General features: G+C 35.6%; 1 protein-coding gene across 1 annotated transcript; it reads left to right on the forward strand.

Moving 5' to 3' along the window:
• Positions 1–9,061: 9,061 nt before the first annotated feature.
• LOC140828596 (uncharacterized) lies at positions 9,062–12,242 on the forward strand. Its single transcript, XM_073191538.1, has 2 exons — positions 9,062–9,196; positions 9,722–12,242. Exon 2 carries the CDS (start codon positions 10,887–10,889, stop codon positions 12,240–12,242), a length of 1,356 nt encoding a protein of 451 aa, XP_073047639.1. The 5' UTR covers positions 9,062–9,196; positions 9,722–10,886.
• Positions 12,243–19,848: the final 7,606 nt, after the last annotated feature.

Consider the following 19,848-nt stretch of genomic DNA (forward strand, 5'->3'; position numbering starts at 1 on the left):
CATTGCGGACTTCTTCTCCTTGCCCGCCAGTGGGATATATAGTTTGTTTTGGTGGCTCCAGTTTTTTTTTTACGCTTTCAAAATGGGTTGGATACCAGTCTTTCTTTTGTCTTCCGATCGCCATTGCACAGTTCTTATCTGGCCGGATTTACTTTTGCTTGCGAAGTGTTGTTTCGATGACAGAATTCCGACGTCAGATTTTAGTTTTGGATTTTAGACTTACTGGGTTACTCAGGATGGTGGCTCTGAGACAAGTGCTCCCCTTTGGCTTCAGTATTTTCTCCTAGTTTCGCCATCTGATTGCTCAGTATGATGTTTTTAGATGCTTCCTAGGGTTTTGCTTTTGCTGATGTATTTGCTTCCTTAGAATTTTCTTGTTTTTTAGTTGTTTCGTCGACTTTTTGGAGAGGTTTTGGTCTAGTCCCCCTCTCCTTAAGCTTTTATTGTTGTACTGTTTATTTTGTTGATATATACAGGTAGAGGTCTGCTTCCCTCCCCCCCTCTTCCCGCATTCCGGTAGTGTTTTCCGGAAAAAAAAAACCCCTAAACCCTAAACTCTAAACCCGAGACCCGAGATCCTAAACCCTAACTGGGATTATGATCGACTTTCTCTGTTGTCACCCACTTTATTGCGGAGGCCATCATTTTGGTCCCCATTCTGGTGGGAGCGTCTGATTCTGCCTGTTGGATTCACAGTTCGGACGGTGTATTTTTGACGAAATAAACTTGGGAGTTGGTTTGTCAGCGTGGCACTGCGTCTGATATATGTACCCCCTGCTGGGAGTTGTTTCGTCATCCATATCAATTTAAATATTCAATCTATATTTTAGTCTTTTTCCGCACTTGTTTAAATTGACTGATTTATATTGACACACAAGATTCTCGGATCTGTTCTCCTCACATAACTTAATCACACTTCTATAAAAGAATTTTTAAAAGCTAAAGTGTTTATTCAACCTCCCTTCTAAACACTTTATCAACCCAAACCAATCCTAACAAAACTCAATAAAAATATATATGTAAAATTATAATTGTTGTAAGGACAAAATGAAATATCAAAATTTTATACTTGTTCCACCTAATATATAATTAATTAGTATGTTATTCCACTTAATATATAATTAATAATCTAAAATATGCTAATGAATTATTACTTCAATACACATTGATTGTAATCACTTCAAGATAAAATGTAACTTATATTATCTTTAAATGTTCTATCTTTTTAATTTTCTCTCTACGTGTTCTTTCATGATTTTAATTCAATTTTATAATTATATTTTTAGTTCAATTTCTAATTAAGTAATAAATTATGTATCAAAAGAAGATATATAAAAAAAAATAGTTATATTACAATAGTAAAATAACATGATAAATATATAATAATGTAATAATATGAAGTTTAATACAAAAATTTTTATGGTTCAGTGATGGATTCTTCTTTCTATTTCCTAAGCCGGATTAGATGTTGGCACATGGTTCTTAGTTCTTTTTGACAGTTTAGCATCATTTCTCCTTGCATGTATTCCTTGTGCGCTTCATAGTTTTCTAGGGTCTAATGCTTACATATATATATATATATATATATATATATATATATATATATATATATTAAAATACCTAAACCCCAAACCCAAAATATTTTTTAAATTCTAAACATCTTAAATGTATATATAAACACATGTTTGAAAAATCAAATAAGCTTTTATGCAACTAATATAAAATTTTTAACAAAGTTTAAAATCAAGATAATCATGTATATAATAAAATTAAATTCAAAAAAAATTAAAAAAATTCTGAACTGGTCCAATTGATTTTGACTGGTCTGTTTGGTCGGTTCAATACCGGTCCGACCGATTCTTGACTGTAAACATTTTTTTGGCTATATGACCAGTTTTTTGTCGAACCGACATATTCGATCGGTTTCTGAAAGCACTGCATTTTAATAAAAATATTTACATCATTCCAATCTAATTTCGAATATTATAAAAACATAAACAATTGATTAAACTTCAAATGAAAATTTAAATAGAGCTAAGCCCTAGATTTATATTTCCAAAACAAACCATGATTTATGCTACTTTGACATTCGATGAATCTGATAAAAAAAATTATTATATTATGTCTCTGTTATATATTAAAATCAGAGAGTTTTAAGTTCACCTTCAAGTTTTTTTTCTTTGGCATCCTCCAAATTAAATTTTGGATAGAGTCCGAATTGCTAACCAAGTATGTAGAGCCGTACCTTTTATGAGGCGAACCAACCTGTTGCCTCAGGGCCCGGCCAATTAAAGGGCCCTTTATATACATATATATATATATATACATATATATATATATATATATACATATATATATATATATATATATATTATATTATATGTTATTTGTTCTTTAACTCACTCCAAATCTCAACCCTGATCATTGTTCTCAATCAACAAATAAGTTTACGGTCCCCTACTTTTATTAAGCTTGAAGGTAAGTAATTTTCTTCACGAATTATGTTTTATTTCCATTTCAAATTTTATTTAGAAATACACATTTATATTTATATTTGTAGACTAATCTATCAAAAAATACTCACTGAAAATGAAATTTACTTGTGATATGGGCACTGTAATGTGCTTAGAGATCATATAAATTAAATATATAACTAAAGCACACATCACATTATTTAAATTCTTTAATTAGTTATAATTGAATTATGAGTTTTATATAAATTTAATGCGCGACTTGTGTAATTAATAAGTGGATAGTCTAAGGAAATAAAATAAATTGTGAATAGAATTTGAATGTGTGGACCGTTGAAAGATGAAATTCATATTTTTTATGATTTCTTTGTCCTTTCTTTTTGTGGTTTGTTATTTCGATTCAAAAAATTCTTTGATTTTGTAGTTTCTACGATCATAGAGACTAAAAGTGTAGTTTCTACAAGAATTATCTTCGATCAACAATAACGCAAGATATACTAAATGGGCAAACTATGTTATCGATTGAGAAAGAAATGGTCTAAAAATTGGATTACACATATTTGATAAATATTTTTGCCTATAAAAAACTAGACGAGTAGTATTTATATAGTTATTTTAAATATTTATTGAGTTTTTATTGATGTAATTTATTGATTTTGATATATTTATGTATATACTAGATAAATGCACGTGCGTTGCACGTTGAGAAATAGAATAATTTGTATATGATAATTTTATATAAATATGTTTAAATTATTTTTGAAATAAGAATAACTTTTAATAGATAAATAATTAATTATTTGGTTACAATCGAAATCATCACATTTTCTTGTCTTTGATTTGAAGACTTCTTGAAATCTTTTTGTGTCCGTCGGTTTTATCTTCTTATCTCTTTTTTTTTGTACTCGGCAATTGGTTCTTCATCTCGAATCTCTATTTCATCTTCGTCCTCATGGATCTTCATGTTTTTGTTGATGTTTATTTCATTTGATTTTTCTACCTTTGGTGCTACACTGTCTTGTTTAGTTGTCTTGATAATCTTCCGAGATCTCCGTTTCTTGATATTGACATTTGTTGTTGGATAATTGTCATGTATCTCAATAGCTTCTGCCACAATTTTTAACATTTCATCACGTTTTTCCACTGAATTATCCAACTTGAACAAGAATGTGTGGAGCTTGGAGCTTGGTTGATTTAGCCAATCTTTATATGGGTTATTTGGTAAATTCTGCATTCAAAATTTTTATTGTTAGATGCAATATTTATGTAGATATAAAATCATTTGTTTGTTTTATCTTATATATGGTCATGAATTTGAATGAAATCTTCAATAGAACATCCAACAAAAGACGCTGCAACTTTTCCGAATAATGTTATTATTGCGATCTCATTCTCATCTTCAATTGTGATTGTTATTCTATACACGTAACATAAAGAAGTAAAGTAATGATCACATTTTTTTTATTGTGATCTAAAACTTGGATTGTGTATTGGTAATTTGTTTTACATAAAAACGATTTGAATTCATTTTTATTTCTCTTTTTCTATTCATTTGATGTATATGAGTAATTATTACACATAAAACTAATTTAAACTTATTTTGATTCTTTTGAAGTGTTTTCTTATTGTACCTAACAATTATTTGTGTTTGTCATGCATAGAGTTTTACAATTTGGCAAATTGACAGGCACGTCAATGCAATCCTCATTATGTTCACCATTTGCTTAGTATAGGGCTTTGCACGATAAATCACAATTATAATAAATAAATATTGCGTCGTGGGTAACAAATATAACTTTTGACATAAATATTAAGCAATATTCGAACTAAAAGATAAATCTTTCACTATCATTCAGTTTTGTTAGGTTAAGCGTGCAAGAGTGAGAGTAGCATTGGGATGAGTGAACTCCTGTGAAGTTTTCGGGAGTTACACTGCTGACATTGTGTCACTTATTTTAAATTTCATTAAAGATATAATTTTTTTTAAAAAAACTGTAAATTTCATTCCAAAAATTAAATTTCGTTTTTCTTCAATTATTATAAAATTCATTAATACCTGAAAACGAACAAAAAAAAAAAGACATTTATTTATTAATATTATTTAACGAAAATAACGACATAAATGTAAACTGATACAGTTTTATTATAATTTTCAATTTTATTAGTCGTGTTTATTTAAGTTATTAATGGATATTAATTTACTCAAGTTTAAAATAAAAATTGCATAAAAACTTCTACGAGGCTGTTTCACAGGAACATGTATCATATCCTACCCTAATCATGAAAAATCATTGTTTTTTCACTCAAAAAATTGACCGGTGACCCATCTGAAGGATATATCCTTGAAACCGGCTCACATAAAACCAATTCAAAAATTGGAGAACTATAAAAATTCATAAAAAAAAAAAAAAAAAGAGAAGTCAAACAAAAAAAATTAAATATGGAGTGTATAAATGAAGGTAAGGACATTTTTGTAAATTCACAATTCACATTCATATATTTATATAGATATAGATTTTCACTCAAAAAATTGACCGGTGACCCATCTGAAGGATATATCCTTGAAACCGGCTCACATAAAACCAATTCAAAAATTGGAGAACTATAAAAATTCATAAAAAAAAAAAAAAAGAGAAGTCAAACAAAAAAAATTAAATATGGAGTGTATAAATGAAGGTAAGGACATTTTTGTAAATTCACAATTCACATTCATATATTTATATAGATATAGATATAGATAGATTAGTATGTTTGTTATTTGCAAATTGAATTTTATATCTATTACTGTAATAAGAGGGTCTATTTTTCAATTTTCGTTTCAGGCCTCATTCAACACAGATACGGCTATGCCAGTATACCAAATATGTGGCATAAACCAAGTTGTTCGTACAGCGAGAAAAAGGATTTTGGCTGCGATGTGTCACTTGCTTCATGCGAAGCTTTTACCGACAATGAGAAATGCAATGACATCTCATGCCACTATGTCTGGGAATTAACAAATCATCATTATATAGAAAATATATTCTGTTGTTGAGCTACTGATGAGCAACGATACTGAAGAGAACATGTTAAACCACCAGCACACACTAGATGGAAAAAAAGGCAGGAACTTTGAGTAGTTAGAAGCTTTGAATATTCGTTGCGCTTTAAGAACAACTTGATAAAAGAACGCATTTAACAGGATAGAGGACAACATTTGTTTGACAAGAAATTAAAGGATGAGCAAGTTTGTTATATCTACTCCATATACGTTCTTGATAGATTAACATAATTTACATTTAGTAAGCAATGAAAGAGCAACTACCTAGGAAGTGATTCAAAAAATAATAAATAAACAAACCTTATCGTTTTTCGGAAAGCAAATTAAGATCGGCGGGTGCACGGGGATGAACAAGAAGACGGCAGGATTCCTATCTCTGTAGGGAAAGAAAAAAATAGATACATACGAATTGGTAGTGGTGTGCGTCCAGCAATTTTTGGTTTTTGTTATAAGCTCAAATCATTTTTTTTGTTCAATAAAAAAAAACACGATTCTAAAGCAAATATAATAATTAGAATCATTATATTCTAAAACTTTCAACTTTTCAAGATTTTGGGAAGATTTTTTTCATCTGACGTCTTGTCCAATCTTTTCAGTCTTCTTCAAAGTTCTCCACTTAAGTCTTGTCCGACAATCTTTATTTTTGAAAAATTATATTATATTTACTCACAGATGAATAATTCTTCCCAAAGTTTTCTTTTAGAATCAGTCAAGTTTTGGATCTAACCACGTGTTCTTATTTGATTTGTTTTCCCCATATAAAAATGGTTGAAAGCACATGTAAAATGAAAAGTGTTAATTAAATATTTAAAATATATTTAGCATTTAAATTTTTATTATAAATTAATAACTATGTTTTATAATTGATTGTTTTTATTTTTTTAACATATTTATTAATAGTTTCAATTCATAAAATAAGTTAGGTAAGAAATTAATCACTAAAACATATTGTTCAAATTTTTGAACATGTTTGAATGTAAAATATTAAACAAATATTAAAATTATGAGTTATTAAACTAGTTGTAACTTTTATTTTCGTCTTAATTTTTGTTTTATTTCAAATTTTTTGAAATATTTAATGCCTTAATTATATATTTATAAACAAAATATTTTATATATCTTCTTCATTTTTACTATAACTTAAGAAAATTAATTCAAATTAGTCATAATATATATTAAGATCGGAGATAAATTTAGAGGGAGTAAAAAAATTTATCAGTTTCCAAATACAAATGTCACCGTTGTCATTTCATCGTCCTTTCTGATAGATTCTGGTTATGTGCATGAATTCCGACATTCTGTTGAGAATCAATGACTATTAGTACAAAAAAAATTTATCAAATATTTCAGTTGGGCTCTGATTCTTATTCATTGAGTATATTGATATTCTTCAGTGAATGTTTGGATTTGGGATGACTGATCGACTGAAATAAAATGTTAGATCAGTTTTCCTATCTATATCCCTTTCGACTTATAATCCACCAATAATACAGGTTTTCAATCCACCACATCCACATGTTCGCCGATCGAAGAAACAACCAGGGCACAACCCTGATTTGACTACATCAAAGCGTTTCCGCCGAAAGGGTGAAGGGCCAAGCCGTCCTTCACTTGATGATCCAATAATAGCTCAGGAGATGATTTTGAGGACGCTGATTATGAGCTAGTGGCTCGTAAGAAGCTCACGCGTACAGCTGCTCCAAAATCCACCTCCACGTCAACTGGTGAGACACTCTCAAAATATTCTGACTCAGGTCCACAGGCCGAACAAAAGGGGCCAACTTCGTCTGATGAAAACGAAGTGTCTCTAGCCCAAGTCCTAGCCAATTTGAAGAAATCAAAGAAATCTACCCCTGCGACTGCCGCAATCCCGTCTGCTGACAAACGCACTCCTGAGATAGTGCACGAATCTGATGAGGATAGCCTCACTGAGTCATCTTCCAAAAGCACTGATGACATGCCTGAGGCAGACACGAAAGCCTCCTCTGAAAGTGGAAGTGTTGTGCATATTATGCCGACCTTCCGGACAACACTGATCTCCTTGACTAAGATCTAACTGAGGCCTTTAGCACCCAATTTTATTCGGAGACATCAGGTGCCGAGTTGCAGTTTTATGCGCATCGAGATTTCCTCGACGAGAAAAATATAGACCTTGATGCCTTTGCTCGCCACAATCTAGTTTCCTTCCTCAATGACCGTCAACTCATTTCCATCGTGTCCACCATCACCTTTTTGCCTCAGACCAGTATTGGAATTCTACGCCAATTTATCACCAGGAGTAGGTGATGAACGATCGGAAAAAATTGAAAAAGTGTTTGTTCGAAACAGAGTTTATGAATTCAATGCTAATGCCATCAACCTGCGCTACCAGACTCCGATAGAAGATGAGGATGGACTCCCCTATGACATACATGTTGTTACATCCACTATCACCTGGGGTCTCATTACTAAATTCACAGCTCATACACAGCGGTTATAAGCTGTGAATCTGACTTCTCTATATTCAGTGCTTCACAAGCTAGCTATCCAAAACTGTACTCCTTCCACCATAGTAACGCGTCAGCAAGCTTTGGTGTTATACTCCATAGGTACAAAAGGAGTATTTAATTTTGGATAGTTGGTTTTTAAGACAGTACTTCAGTATGCTGCCAGAGGACTCAAGGCATCCAAACTCCCATTTCCCTCACTGATCTATGGGATGTTGGTGTCTCAAGGTTTCGTACGGAATCTTGATGAACAGCTCTTCGACATCAGTGACACGTCTAAGATTGCTCCTGCATTCTTTAAGGGTAACCGAAAGATTGATCTTCCGTGGAATGCCTCTCCCACTCCTCCTACTGCCGCTGCTCCTGCCACTTCTCCTGCCGAGGGATTCATACTGTTAATAACCACTGAAGTCTAGGATCAACTTGCACACGCACTATCCAAAATTGAGCAAGCCAAGGCGGACATTGCCTGTTATGAAAATATGGCTGCAACCTACCGGTTACTTCTAGAAACAGGTGTCCATTTAGGACAAAAAAGGAGAGATGGTAGTGATCAAACACAATCGCATGTTGCTGAACCATCAGAGACAAAAGACAGTAATGACACGGATGAAGAAGCTTAAGAGCTTGAGTTTATGTTAAATGTTTCTATTAGCTGGCTATGTTTTATGTGTTTCTAGGTTTTATGTTTTTTTGCTATATGTAATGCCTGAAGTAAATATTACAATTTGTTGATTTAGTAATGTGAGATTACTAAATAAGTAATGATTTTTAAAGAGAGAAATATGACATAGTTTGGTCATATGAAGTTCAAATGATTTGAAATTTGGATATAACGTAGAAAACTCAAAGATATAGAAGTTTCATGTTTTGAGTTTTGGAAAATTTGATCGTTTGATTGGTCCGAAAAGATATACCGGTGTTAAAATGTTAAATATTATATATTATATTATATTATATTATATTATATTAATATAATATAATATAATATTAGAAAAATAAAAAAATTATAAAAAAAGAAGTTTGAGTCGGTGGATTTCATTCCACCAACAATTGAGACAGAAAGTTACGGAGAAAGCGAGAAAGAGAAAGAAAAAAGAGGGTTTCGATTTTCTTTTTGATCGTGTGACTTATCGGTTTATCCAATCGACGAACCGACTTCAGTTCTGGGATCGTTGACACGAGGTCTTCGATTTGAGGTATAAATTTTATAGTTTTGGTGATGTTTGAAATTCGTCGATTTTTAGAATAAATCCGATAAATTGTTAAGTCATACAGAAATTAAAGATTGTTGAGTAGTGTTTGATTTTAACGAAGTAGAGAAGATTATAGTGGTGTTATTTTGAATTATTCTTAATTTGTTTTAATTAGGGATTTTTAATGTTTGGATTGAGATTGGAGAGTTGTTTGTCAGTTGTTATTAGTTCTGATTATATATTCGGAGTCTACGAAGTATAGGCTACACGTTGATATAAAGTTTTCGCAATTTGACGGATGTTGTAAAATAGCCTATTATTTGAAGTTAATTAATTAGGGTGTATTTGATGGTATTATTGTGAATTAAATACACCAGAATATTAAATTGTGGAACGATAAGAATTTATAATCGAGTTTTATATTTTGTTGAATTAATTGTTGTTGGGCTATTTGATGTTGTATATTGAGGCTGTTATGATTGTGATGATACTGTGACAATGATCTGATATTGTTGTTGAATTATTTAGATACATCACAAGCCTCAGGATCAAAGAAATAGCCAGATTTTATATATATACTCGATTATCAGGTACGTGTTGACGTACGAGCATATGTTGTTATTGTTTAGTATTGATGAATACTATTGCGTTGAACGATGATAAATCACCGGAATTGGGTGATTTGATATTATATTTGTTGTTGTTTATTATTGTTGATATTGTTGACTATCGTTGTTGGGAAACTTCTCGTTGATGTTGTCACGTTGATGTTGTTCGTTCAACGATATTGCTGTCGCCGGTGTTGGGGTGCGACGTATCGTCGATGTTGTTGTTCGTTCGACGATATTGCTGTCGCCGGTGTGGGGGTGCGACGTATCGTCGATGTTGTTGTTCGTTCGACGATATTGCTGTCGCCGCTGTTGGGGTGCGACGTATCGTCGATGTTGTTGTTCGTTCGACGATATTGCTGTCGCCGGAGTTGGGGTGCGACGTATCGTCGATGTTATTGTTGCAGCGTGATGTGTTGAGGTTGTTGATGGCTGATTGTCCAGAAACGACAAAGGGGGTATTTCTGTTATCATTTCAGTTATATCTTATGTTGTTGTTAATATAACTGTTATGTATTACGATGATGATTGTTGTATATGCTCACTCTTTGGGGGCTGTTTCTGTTGGACAGGTTACAGGACTATGCGTGAGACAGGATAGTGGTGAAGGACTAGGTGTGTCTAGTCAAATAGTCCTGTAGTTGATAGTAGATAGAGACAGTATATCTTATTGTATTATTTGAGTTGTATGTGTGTATTTATTATACTGTTTCTGCTACACTGACGTAGATAGTGTGGTGATTGCACTATTTTGTCGTATATGTATTATATTATTACGTCGTCGAAAAGAAAAATTTTATGCATATGACGTCACATGTTGCATGATTACGTGGCGAGGTTTGGGGCGCCACATTTGGTGGTATCAGAGCATATGTTAGATGTCTGGGATGGTTAGGAGTTGGGTTTGTGATGAGAGAGTTGGATGACGATATTATCTGCGTGTGTTTGTGCATTTGACTTGTTATTGATGATTTCTCGATGTGATTGATTGTTCTTTAGTTGCGTGTGCTTTCGTACGAAAGGTGTAATGATGAATACTGGATTGTAATTGTTAAATGTTATGATTAACAATTTGATTTCCAGTGATGGCAGCTAGAGAACAGGTACATCCACGTGTGGAAACAGACGAGGTTGACAGTGGGTTTGGACAGATGAATCCATTGCCACCTCGTCCTATGGGACAGGCACCTACAGATCAGCCTTTATTGCCTGGTGAGTTGACTTTGGCACAGTTTAGCAGTTATCTTCCACCGAGATTTGATAGTTCTGAGACTGGTGAGCGAGCAGAGGAGTGGATTGAGAGGATAGAGCAGATATTTGTGACTGCGCCGTGTGCTAGGTCTGCTTGGTTACGATTGGCTACATTTCAGCTTTCTCGGAATGTACTATTGTGGTGGCAGACGACTGAGGCTGGATTGAGAGCTCAGGGCCGTACTGTTGATTGGGATGTGTTTCGATCTCGTTTTCTTGATAAATATTTTTCTATAGCAGCCAGACAGAAGAAAGAGAGAGAATTCGAGGATTTGAGACAGGGCAGTATGTCTGTTGCTGAGTACGAGTCTCGGTATTCTGCATTGCTGAAATATGTGCCACATGTTGCTACGAATGTTCATGCTAAGATGAGGCATTTCTTGAGAGGGTTGAAGTTAGAGTTATTTGATCGTGTGCAATCAAATAACCCGATATCATTTGAGGATGCAGTGACGAGGGCAGAGATGGCTGAGTTGGTGATGCAGGAGTATGGGGCTCAGGGACGATTATCAGAGCCGACTAGGGAGTCATTGCGACCTCAGGGACAGTCTTTTAAATATCAGAAGGGTTCATCTTCTTCTTCAGCATCATCTGGGAAGCGTCGATTTGATTCACGACGTGTTGAGAGTCGTGGGGGCAGTTCTCAGTCTGTTCAGGGGCAGAGAGGAGAGTCCAGAGCCGTGAGATGTTTTCGTTGTGGGGGACCTCATCTGATCAGAGATTGTACACAGACCGAGATCACCTGTTTTGAGTGTGGCGGTGTTGGTCATCTGGCGAGACAGTGTCCTAGTCGTGAGGGACGGCGAGAGCCCAGTAGTGATAGAGGCAGATCCTCAGGGAGAGGAGGACGGCAGCCTCAGCAATCTACACCACGACCTTCTGGAGGACAGCCACGTATGCAGGGAGCTGGTCCGCCTCAGGCACATGTGTATGCTTTGACACGAGAGCAGGCAGAGGAGGCACGAGAGGAGATGATAGCGGGTAAGTGTTATTTATGTTCTTATCCTGCTTATATTCTTATTGATACTGGTGCCTCGCATACATTTATATCGAAGAAGTTTGTGGTTGAGCATCATATGCGCTCGTCTCCATTGTCTATGCCTCTTTCTGTTTCGACACCCTCTGGAGTTGATATATCAGTTGTATCGATGATATCAGATGGTATTATTCTTATGAGGGCTATGAGCTGAGATCTGATATGATTATTCTAGAGATGACTGATTTTGATTGTATTGTGGGAATTAATGTGCTGAGGAGATATTGTGCGACAGTTGATTGTTATCAGCGGGTGGTATATTTTTATACAGATGAGAAAGAGCGTTGGACATTTTATGGGAAGGGTTCTCGTCCCCGTGTTCCATTGGTATCTGCTATCTGGATGTCTCGGTTATTGGAGCATGGACATGAGGGTTATCTTATTTATGCTGTAGATGTGACAGAGAAGAAGAAGGAGGTGGGAATAGAGGAGATACCTATAGTTGCTGAGTTTGCCGATGTATTTCCTGATGAGATTCCAGGCTTCCCACCAGCCCGTGAGGTGGAGTTTGGGATCGAGTTGATGCCAGGTACTTCCCCTATTTCTCGTACTCCTTACAGAATGGCACCCGCAGAGTTGAGAGAGTTGAAAGCCCAGTTGCAGGACTTGCTGGACAAGGGATACATTCGCCCTAGTGTATCGCCTTGGGGTGCACCAGTCTTATTTGTGAGAAAGAAAGACGGAACGATGCGGCTTTGTATTGACTATCGACAGCTGAATAAGGTAACGATTAAGAATAAATATCCCCTCCCTCGTATTGATGATTTGTTTGATCAGTTACAGGGAACCTCGGTATATTCGAAGATTGATTTGAGGTCAGGATATCATCAGATACGAGTTAGAGAGGAGGATATTCAGAAGACAGCATTCAGGACCAGATATGGGCATTACGAGTTTTTAGTTATGTCGTTTGGGTTGACGAATGCTCCAGCTGTGTTCATGAGTTTGATGAACAGGGTATTTCAGCCTTATCTCGACCGGTTTGTTATTGTGTTCATTGATGATATATTGATATATTCCAGGAGTGAGGCTGAGCATGCAGGGCACATACGTTCAGTGTTACAGTTGTTGGGAGATAGACAGTTGTATGCCAAACTCAGTAAGTGTGAGTTTTGGTTGGATCGAGTGGTCTTCTTGGGTCATGTTATATCGAGAGATGGGATTTCTGTTGATCCAACGAAGGTCGATGCAGTGTTACAGTGGTCTGCACCTACATCTGTACCAGAGATCCGTAGTTTCTTGGGTTTAGCAGGTTATTATCGTCGATTTATCGAGGGATTTTCAAAGATTGCTAGGCCTTTGACACAGTTGACTCAGAAAGGTGTGCGATTTCAGTGGTCTGAAGCATGTGAGAGGAGTTTTCAGGAGTTGAAACACCGACTGACGACTGCACCGGTGTTATCAATCCCTACAGAAAATGAGAGGTTTGTTGTTTATACTGATGCATCATTACATGGTTTGGGATGTGTTTTGATGCAGAATCGACATGTTGTGGCATATGCTTCGAGACAACTGAAACCACACGAAACAAGGTACCCCGTGCATGACTTGGAGTTGGCAGCCATTATCTTCGCCTTGAAGATATGGCGACATTATTTATACGGTACCTCGTTTACGATTTATACTGATCATAAGAGCTTGAGATTTTTGTTTACTCAGACAGAGTTGAATATGAGACAGAGGCGATGGTTAGATTTGCTGAAGGATTATGATTGTGAGATTGAATATCATCCTGGTCGAGCCAATCTTACAGCTGATGCATTGAGCCGTAAAGTGAGTTGTACTGCAGAGGATGTCAGTCGCTTATCAGCTATGATGATGTCTTGTTGTTCCTTGGGATATGATTTTGATATCTCGACGACTCCTATCCAGGTATCTACCTTATTAGCTGAACCTGATATATATGGTTGTATTCGTGATGCACAGATGACAGACGAGAGAGTTCAGCAATGGAAGGAGTTAGTTTCTCAGAAACAAGATACTCGTTTTAGAGTGGCTGACGATGGCAGTTTGAGGATGAATGATAGATGGGTAGTTCCTGATATATCTGAGTTGCGCCAGGGCCTGTTGCGGCGTGCACATTGTAGTCGATATTCTATCCACCCTGGTGGCAAGTGTTAGAGTAGGTGCACGTCGAGCCAAGTGTTGGCCGAGTGTTCACAATGAAACTCTATGTATAAGCTGTCTTTATTTTAATAATATTTGAAATTATTATTTTGGCAAATCTTTATCTGTATACCCATGCTAGCTGCATAGATAAAGCCCTTGAATATACAAATAGTAGAAAGAATATGAGATGCTCATATGATGAGTATCATGAAACTCATATTTGTAATACTGTATATTCTAAACGGTTCCTAGTCGATTCAGCCGCCACTAAGAAGGATATAGGCCGCTCGAGTTAGAGACTAGTATCTGCGATGTGAGTACCATGTTTCATTGGTAGGGGACATTGTGATGTCCGAACATGCAGATAGGTGCTCCTTGTAGAGTGCACTGAACAACCCTCCATAAAAGGACTTTCCAAGTGGTTCTCACTTATCGAGTGGAAAAGTCCTGGTTTATGGTTGTACAGAATTAGTCCTTATGACCCGGGACAACATTGAGACTCTATGTGCTAGAATTACACTTTGACTTGTTTACCGACTCTCATGGGGTCATCAGGTGGCAAGGTTGGGTGTTCTGTCGAAACACATAGGAGTCGATGCATTGTAGTCGGGGATTCACCGCTTACCTTCGGGTATGGATATCCTATGTGTTATCATGTGTATGTAGATCGAAATCTCTGGCCAGAGTATGGTTGTAATTATGAAAGGTGTTTCATAGATTGCACCATCGATGCAACTACGACATGACACATAGTATCGATTCATTGACAACTCTCGATAAACCAATGGTTGTCGAATCGATCGGGATATATGAGTTGAAGGGACCGTACTGTACGCTAACCATAATTGAATGGTTCTTGCAGGCACTATCATGTGATACCTAGGGAATCACGTAAGCGATGCTGCTAGGCGTTTAACGTGATTGGTTGGGTACTATCAGACTTGAGTTCTGACGTTCTTACTATCAAGGAGTTGATAAGTAAGAATGGAGCAATTGGGGTATGCTCGAATAAGGACATGTTTAGTCCGAATCACATGGAGATGTGAACCCACGGCTAGTTGTATCAATGAACCATTGAGGGCCACACAAGTACTAGCTTTGTAAATCCCGATGAGAAGTAAAATAGTTCAAAGTGTTGAACGGCTTATAAAGGAGTTTATAAGCGTAAGTAAAATTAGAAGTATGACTTCTATAAAGGAGAAAATAGTTCAATGTGTTGAACAACTTATAAATGAGTTTATAAGTGTAAAGAAAAATAGAAGTATGACTTCTATGAGAGAAATATAAATTTTGATTTATGGAAGTGTTCCTAAATTAAAATTTGGCCAAGTGAATAATGTAATTGAAAATTGTGATTTTCATAGACATTATTATGGACTAAATAAATTAATTCAAGTGTTGAATTAATTAAACACTAGTGGGCCTAGTAGAGCCCAAATAATTAAATTAATTCAAGTGTTGGATTAATTAAATAATATTGAGTCTTGTAGAGCTCAATTAAAATAATTATTTAAACTAGTGGGACTTGAGTAAATTCAAGTAATGTTTAATTAGTCTCAAATATGTTTGAGATAATTAAATTTAGTCCAAAGTTTTTAATTTGATTAAAAACTATATAGTATGCATGCATGGGAGGTGAAGGGTTGGAGATTACTTTTGAATAAAATAATGGCATGGCATGCTACTTTTCACTTTTGCTTTTTGCAACACCAAGGCATGGAATTGAATTCATTCTTCCTTCCCTCCCAAGTGAGCATGGCCGAAAATTGCTCTCTCATTCTCTCCATATTTTCTTCTTCATTTTGTTCTTCAAGTTGTTGAGGAATAAACACACTTCTCTTTGAAAAATCCTCACATTTTTCTAGTGCAAATTGTGAGGGGATTTCCCTAGTTAGTGGTGGGCTTAATTTGAAGGAAAGTTTCAAGGATTTGGAGGAGGAGCTTGTAGATTCATCTTCCATTCAAGAGCTTTGTTGTTTGACAACAAAGTTGGAGCCAAACATCAATCCTTGTGATTGATAGGTAATCTTTCTTACATCCTATGTATGTTAATGTTTTTGTAAATATTGCACAAGTCCTATGGGGTGGCCGAAATTTTTATGTCAAAAATTCGATTTTTGTGCTTCCGTTGCGTTTCCGGCCACCGTAACCGGTCCGCTTTCAGCAAGAAGATGTATAAGGATCTACGTTCTCAGTTTTGGTGGAAGGGAATGAAACGTGATGTGATTGATTTTGTACGTCGATGTCTCAATTGTCAACAAATCAAAGCTGAGAGGAGAAGGCTGGGAGGTGAATTGAGGAGTTTAGAAGTACCGACTTGGAAATGGGAGCACATATCGATGGATTTTGTGACTCATTTGCCAAGAAGCACTGGAACTATTGATGCTATTTGGGTGATTGTTGATCGGTTGACAAAAGTTGCACATTTTATACCCTATAGCATGAGTAGTACGTACTTGACGATGGCACAGTTGTATATACGAGAGATTGTACGATTGCATGGGATTCCAGTGTCTATTATATCTGATAGAGATCCTCGATTTACTTCTCATTTTTGGGAAGGATTGCAGACTGCGATGGGGACAGAGTTGAGATTGAGTACAGCTTATCATCCTCAGACAGATGGTCAGACTGAGCGTACTATTCAGACACTTGAGGATATGTTGCGTGCTTATGTTATGGATTTTAAATCTGTTTGGCAGTCATATATTCCATTGGTAGAGTTTGCGTATAACAATAGTTATCAGAGTAGTATTCAGATGGCTCTGTTTGAGGCATTGTATGGGAGACGTTGTAGATCTCCGTTATACTGGGATGATGTTGATCGAGCTGCAGTCACAGGTCCTGATATGATTCATGAAATGCAACAGAAAGTAAAGTTGATACAGCAGCGATTGAAAGCAGCTCAAGACAGACAGGCTGCCTATGCAAATAAAATACGAAGACCCTTAGAGTCAGCAGGGCGATCGAGTATTTTTGAAAGTGTCTCCTTTTCGTGGCACAGTGCGATTTGGTATGAAAGGAAAGTTGGCACCGAGGTATGTTGGCCCGTATGAGATATTGCAGCGGGTAGGCACTTTGGCTTACCGATTGGCTCTACCTCCATCTTTATCTGGTATTCATGACGTGTTTCATGTGTCGATGTTGCGGAAGTATGAGCCTGACCCTTCACATGTGTTGGATATTTCTGAGATTCAGTTAGATCCTGATGTGTCTTATGTTGAGAGACCAGTTTGTATTTTGGATCGATCTGAACGGAAGTTTCGTAGTAAGCTTATACCGATGGTGAAGTTCAGTGGGAGCATAGAGGTGTCGAAGAGGCCACTTGGGAGACAGAGCGGCATATGAAGGAGCTCTACCCCTACTTATTCTGAAGGTATGACGTATCTTTATTTATGCATGTTATTACTGTTGTTGATTAATTTCGGGGTCGAAATTCGTTTAAGGGGGTAGAAATGTAATGCCTGAAGTAAATATTACAATTTGTTGATTTAGTAATGTGAGATTACTAAATAAGTAATGATTTTTAAAGAGAGAAATATGACATAGTTTGGTCATATGAAGTTCAAATGATTTGAAATTTGGATATAACGTAGAAAACTCAAAGATATAGAAGTTTCATGTTTTGAGTTTTGGAAAATTTGATCGTTTGATTGGTCCGAAAAGATATACCGGTGTTAAAATGTTAAATATTATATATTATTATATTATTAATATAATATAATATAATATAATATTAGAAAAATAAAAAAATTATAAAAAAAGAAGTTTGAGTCGGTGGATTTCATTCCACCAACAATTGAGACAGAAAGTTACGGAGAAAGCGAGAAAGAGAAAGAAAAAAGAGGGTTTCGATTTTCTTTTTGATCGTGTGACTTATCGGTTTATCCAATCGACGAACCGACTTCAGTTCTGGGATCGTTGACACGAGGTCTTCGATTTGAGGTATAAATTTTATAGTTTTGGTGATGTTTGAAATTCGTCGATTTTTAGAATAAATCCGATAAATTGTTAAGTCATACAGAAATTAAAGATTGTTGAGTAGTGTTTGATTTTAACGAAGTAGAGAAGATTATAGTGGTGTTATTTTGAATTATTCCTAATTTGTTTTAATTAGGGATTTTTAATGTTTGGATTGAGATTGGAGAGTTGTTTGTCAGTTGTTATTAGTTCTGATTATATATTCGGAGTCTACGAAGTATAGGCTACACGTTGATATAAAGTTTTCGCAATTTGACGGATGTTGTAAAATAGCCTATTATTTGAAGTTAATTAATTAGGGTGTATTTGATGGTATTATTGTGAATTAAATACACCAGAATATTAAATTGTGGAACGATAAGAATTTATAATCGAGTTTTATATTTTGTTGAATTAATTGTTGTTGGGCTATTTGATGTTGTATATTGAGGTTGTTATGATTGTGTTGATACGGTGACAATGATCTGATATTGTTGTTGAATTATTTAGATACATCACAAGCCTCAGGATCAAAGAAATAGCCAGATTTTATATATATACTCGATTATCAGGTACGTGTTGACGTACGAGCATATGTTGTTATTGTTTAGTATTGATGAATACTATTGCGTTGAACGATGATAAATCACCGGAATTGGGTGATTTGATATTATATTTGTTGTTGTTTATTATTGTTGATATTGTTGACTATCGTTGTTGGGAAACTTCTCGTTGATGTTGTCACGTTGATGTTGTTCGTTCAACGATATTGCTGTCGCCGGTGTTGGGGTGCGACGTATCGTCGATGTTGTTGTTCGTTCGACGATATTGCTGTCGCCGGTGTTGGGGTGCGACGTATCGTCGATGTTGTTGTTCGTTCGACGATATTGCTGTCGCCGGAGTTGGGGTGCGACGTATCGTCGATGTTATTGTTGCAGCGTGATGTGTTGAGGTTGTTGATGGCTGATTGTCCAGAAACGACAAAGGGAGTATTTCTGTTATCATTTCAGTTATATCTTATGTTGTTGTTAATATAACTGTTATGTATTACGATGATGATTGTTGTATATGCTCACCCTTTGGGGGCTGTTTCTGTTGGACAGGTTACAGGACTATGCGTGAGACAGGATAGTGGTGAAGGACTAGGTGTGTCTAGTCAAATAGTCCTGTAGTTGATAGTAGATAGAGACAGTATATCTTATTGTATTATTTGAGTTGTATGTGTGTATTTATTATACTGTTTCTGCTACACTGACGTAGATAGTGTGGTGATTGCACTATTTTGTCGTATATGCATTATATTATTACGTCGTCGAAAAGAAAAAATTTTATGCATATGACGTCACATGTTGCATGATTACGTGGCGAGGTTTGGGGCGCCACACTATATGTTTCTATGTTTTATGTTCTTCTGCCATGTGTTTGAAGTAATCGAAATGATAAATGAAATTCTGTAGGTGTTGTCACAAGTGTTGCCAACAAAAGTAACCACATCTGTGCTAACCGTATTTTATTCGGGGGGAGAAAAATTCTTGAATTCATAGGGAGATAACTTGAGCTAAAAAGGATAAATTGGTTTGATCTCATTTTGTCCAGAAAGGCAAAAAGGAGGAGATTGAAGATAAATATATTTTCTCTATTTATAATATCTTAACTTAAAATGATTTCCTAAATATTATCTTTTCCTTGAT

Source organism: Primulina eburnea, chromosome 3 (genome assembly GCF_022965805.1).
Source record: "Primulina eburnea isolate SZY01 chromosome 3, ASM2296580v1, whole genome shotgun sequence".
Lineage (NCBI taxonomy): Eukaryota > Viridiplantae > Streptophyta > Magnoliopsida > Lamiales > Gesneriaceae > Primulina > Primulina eburnea.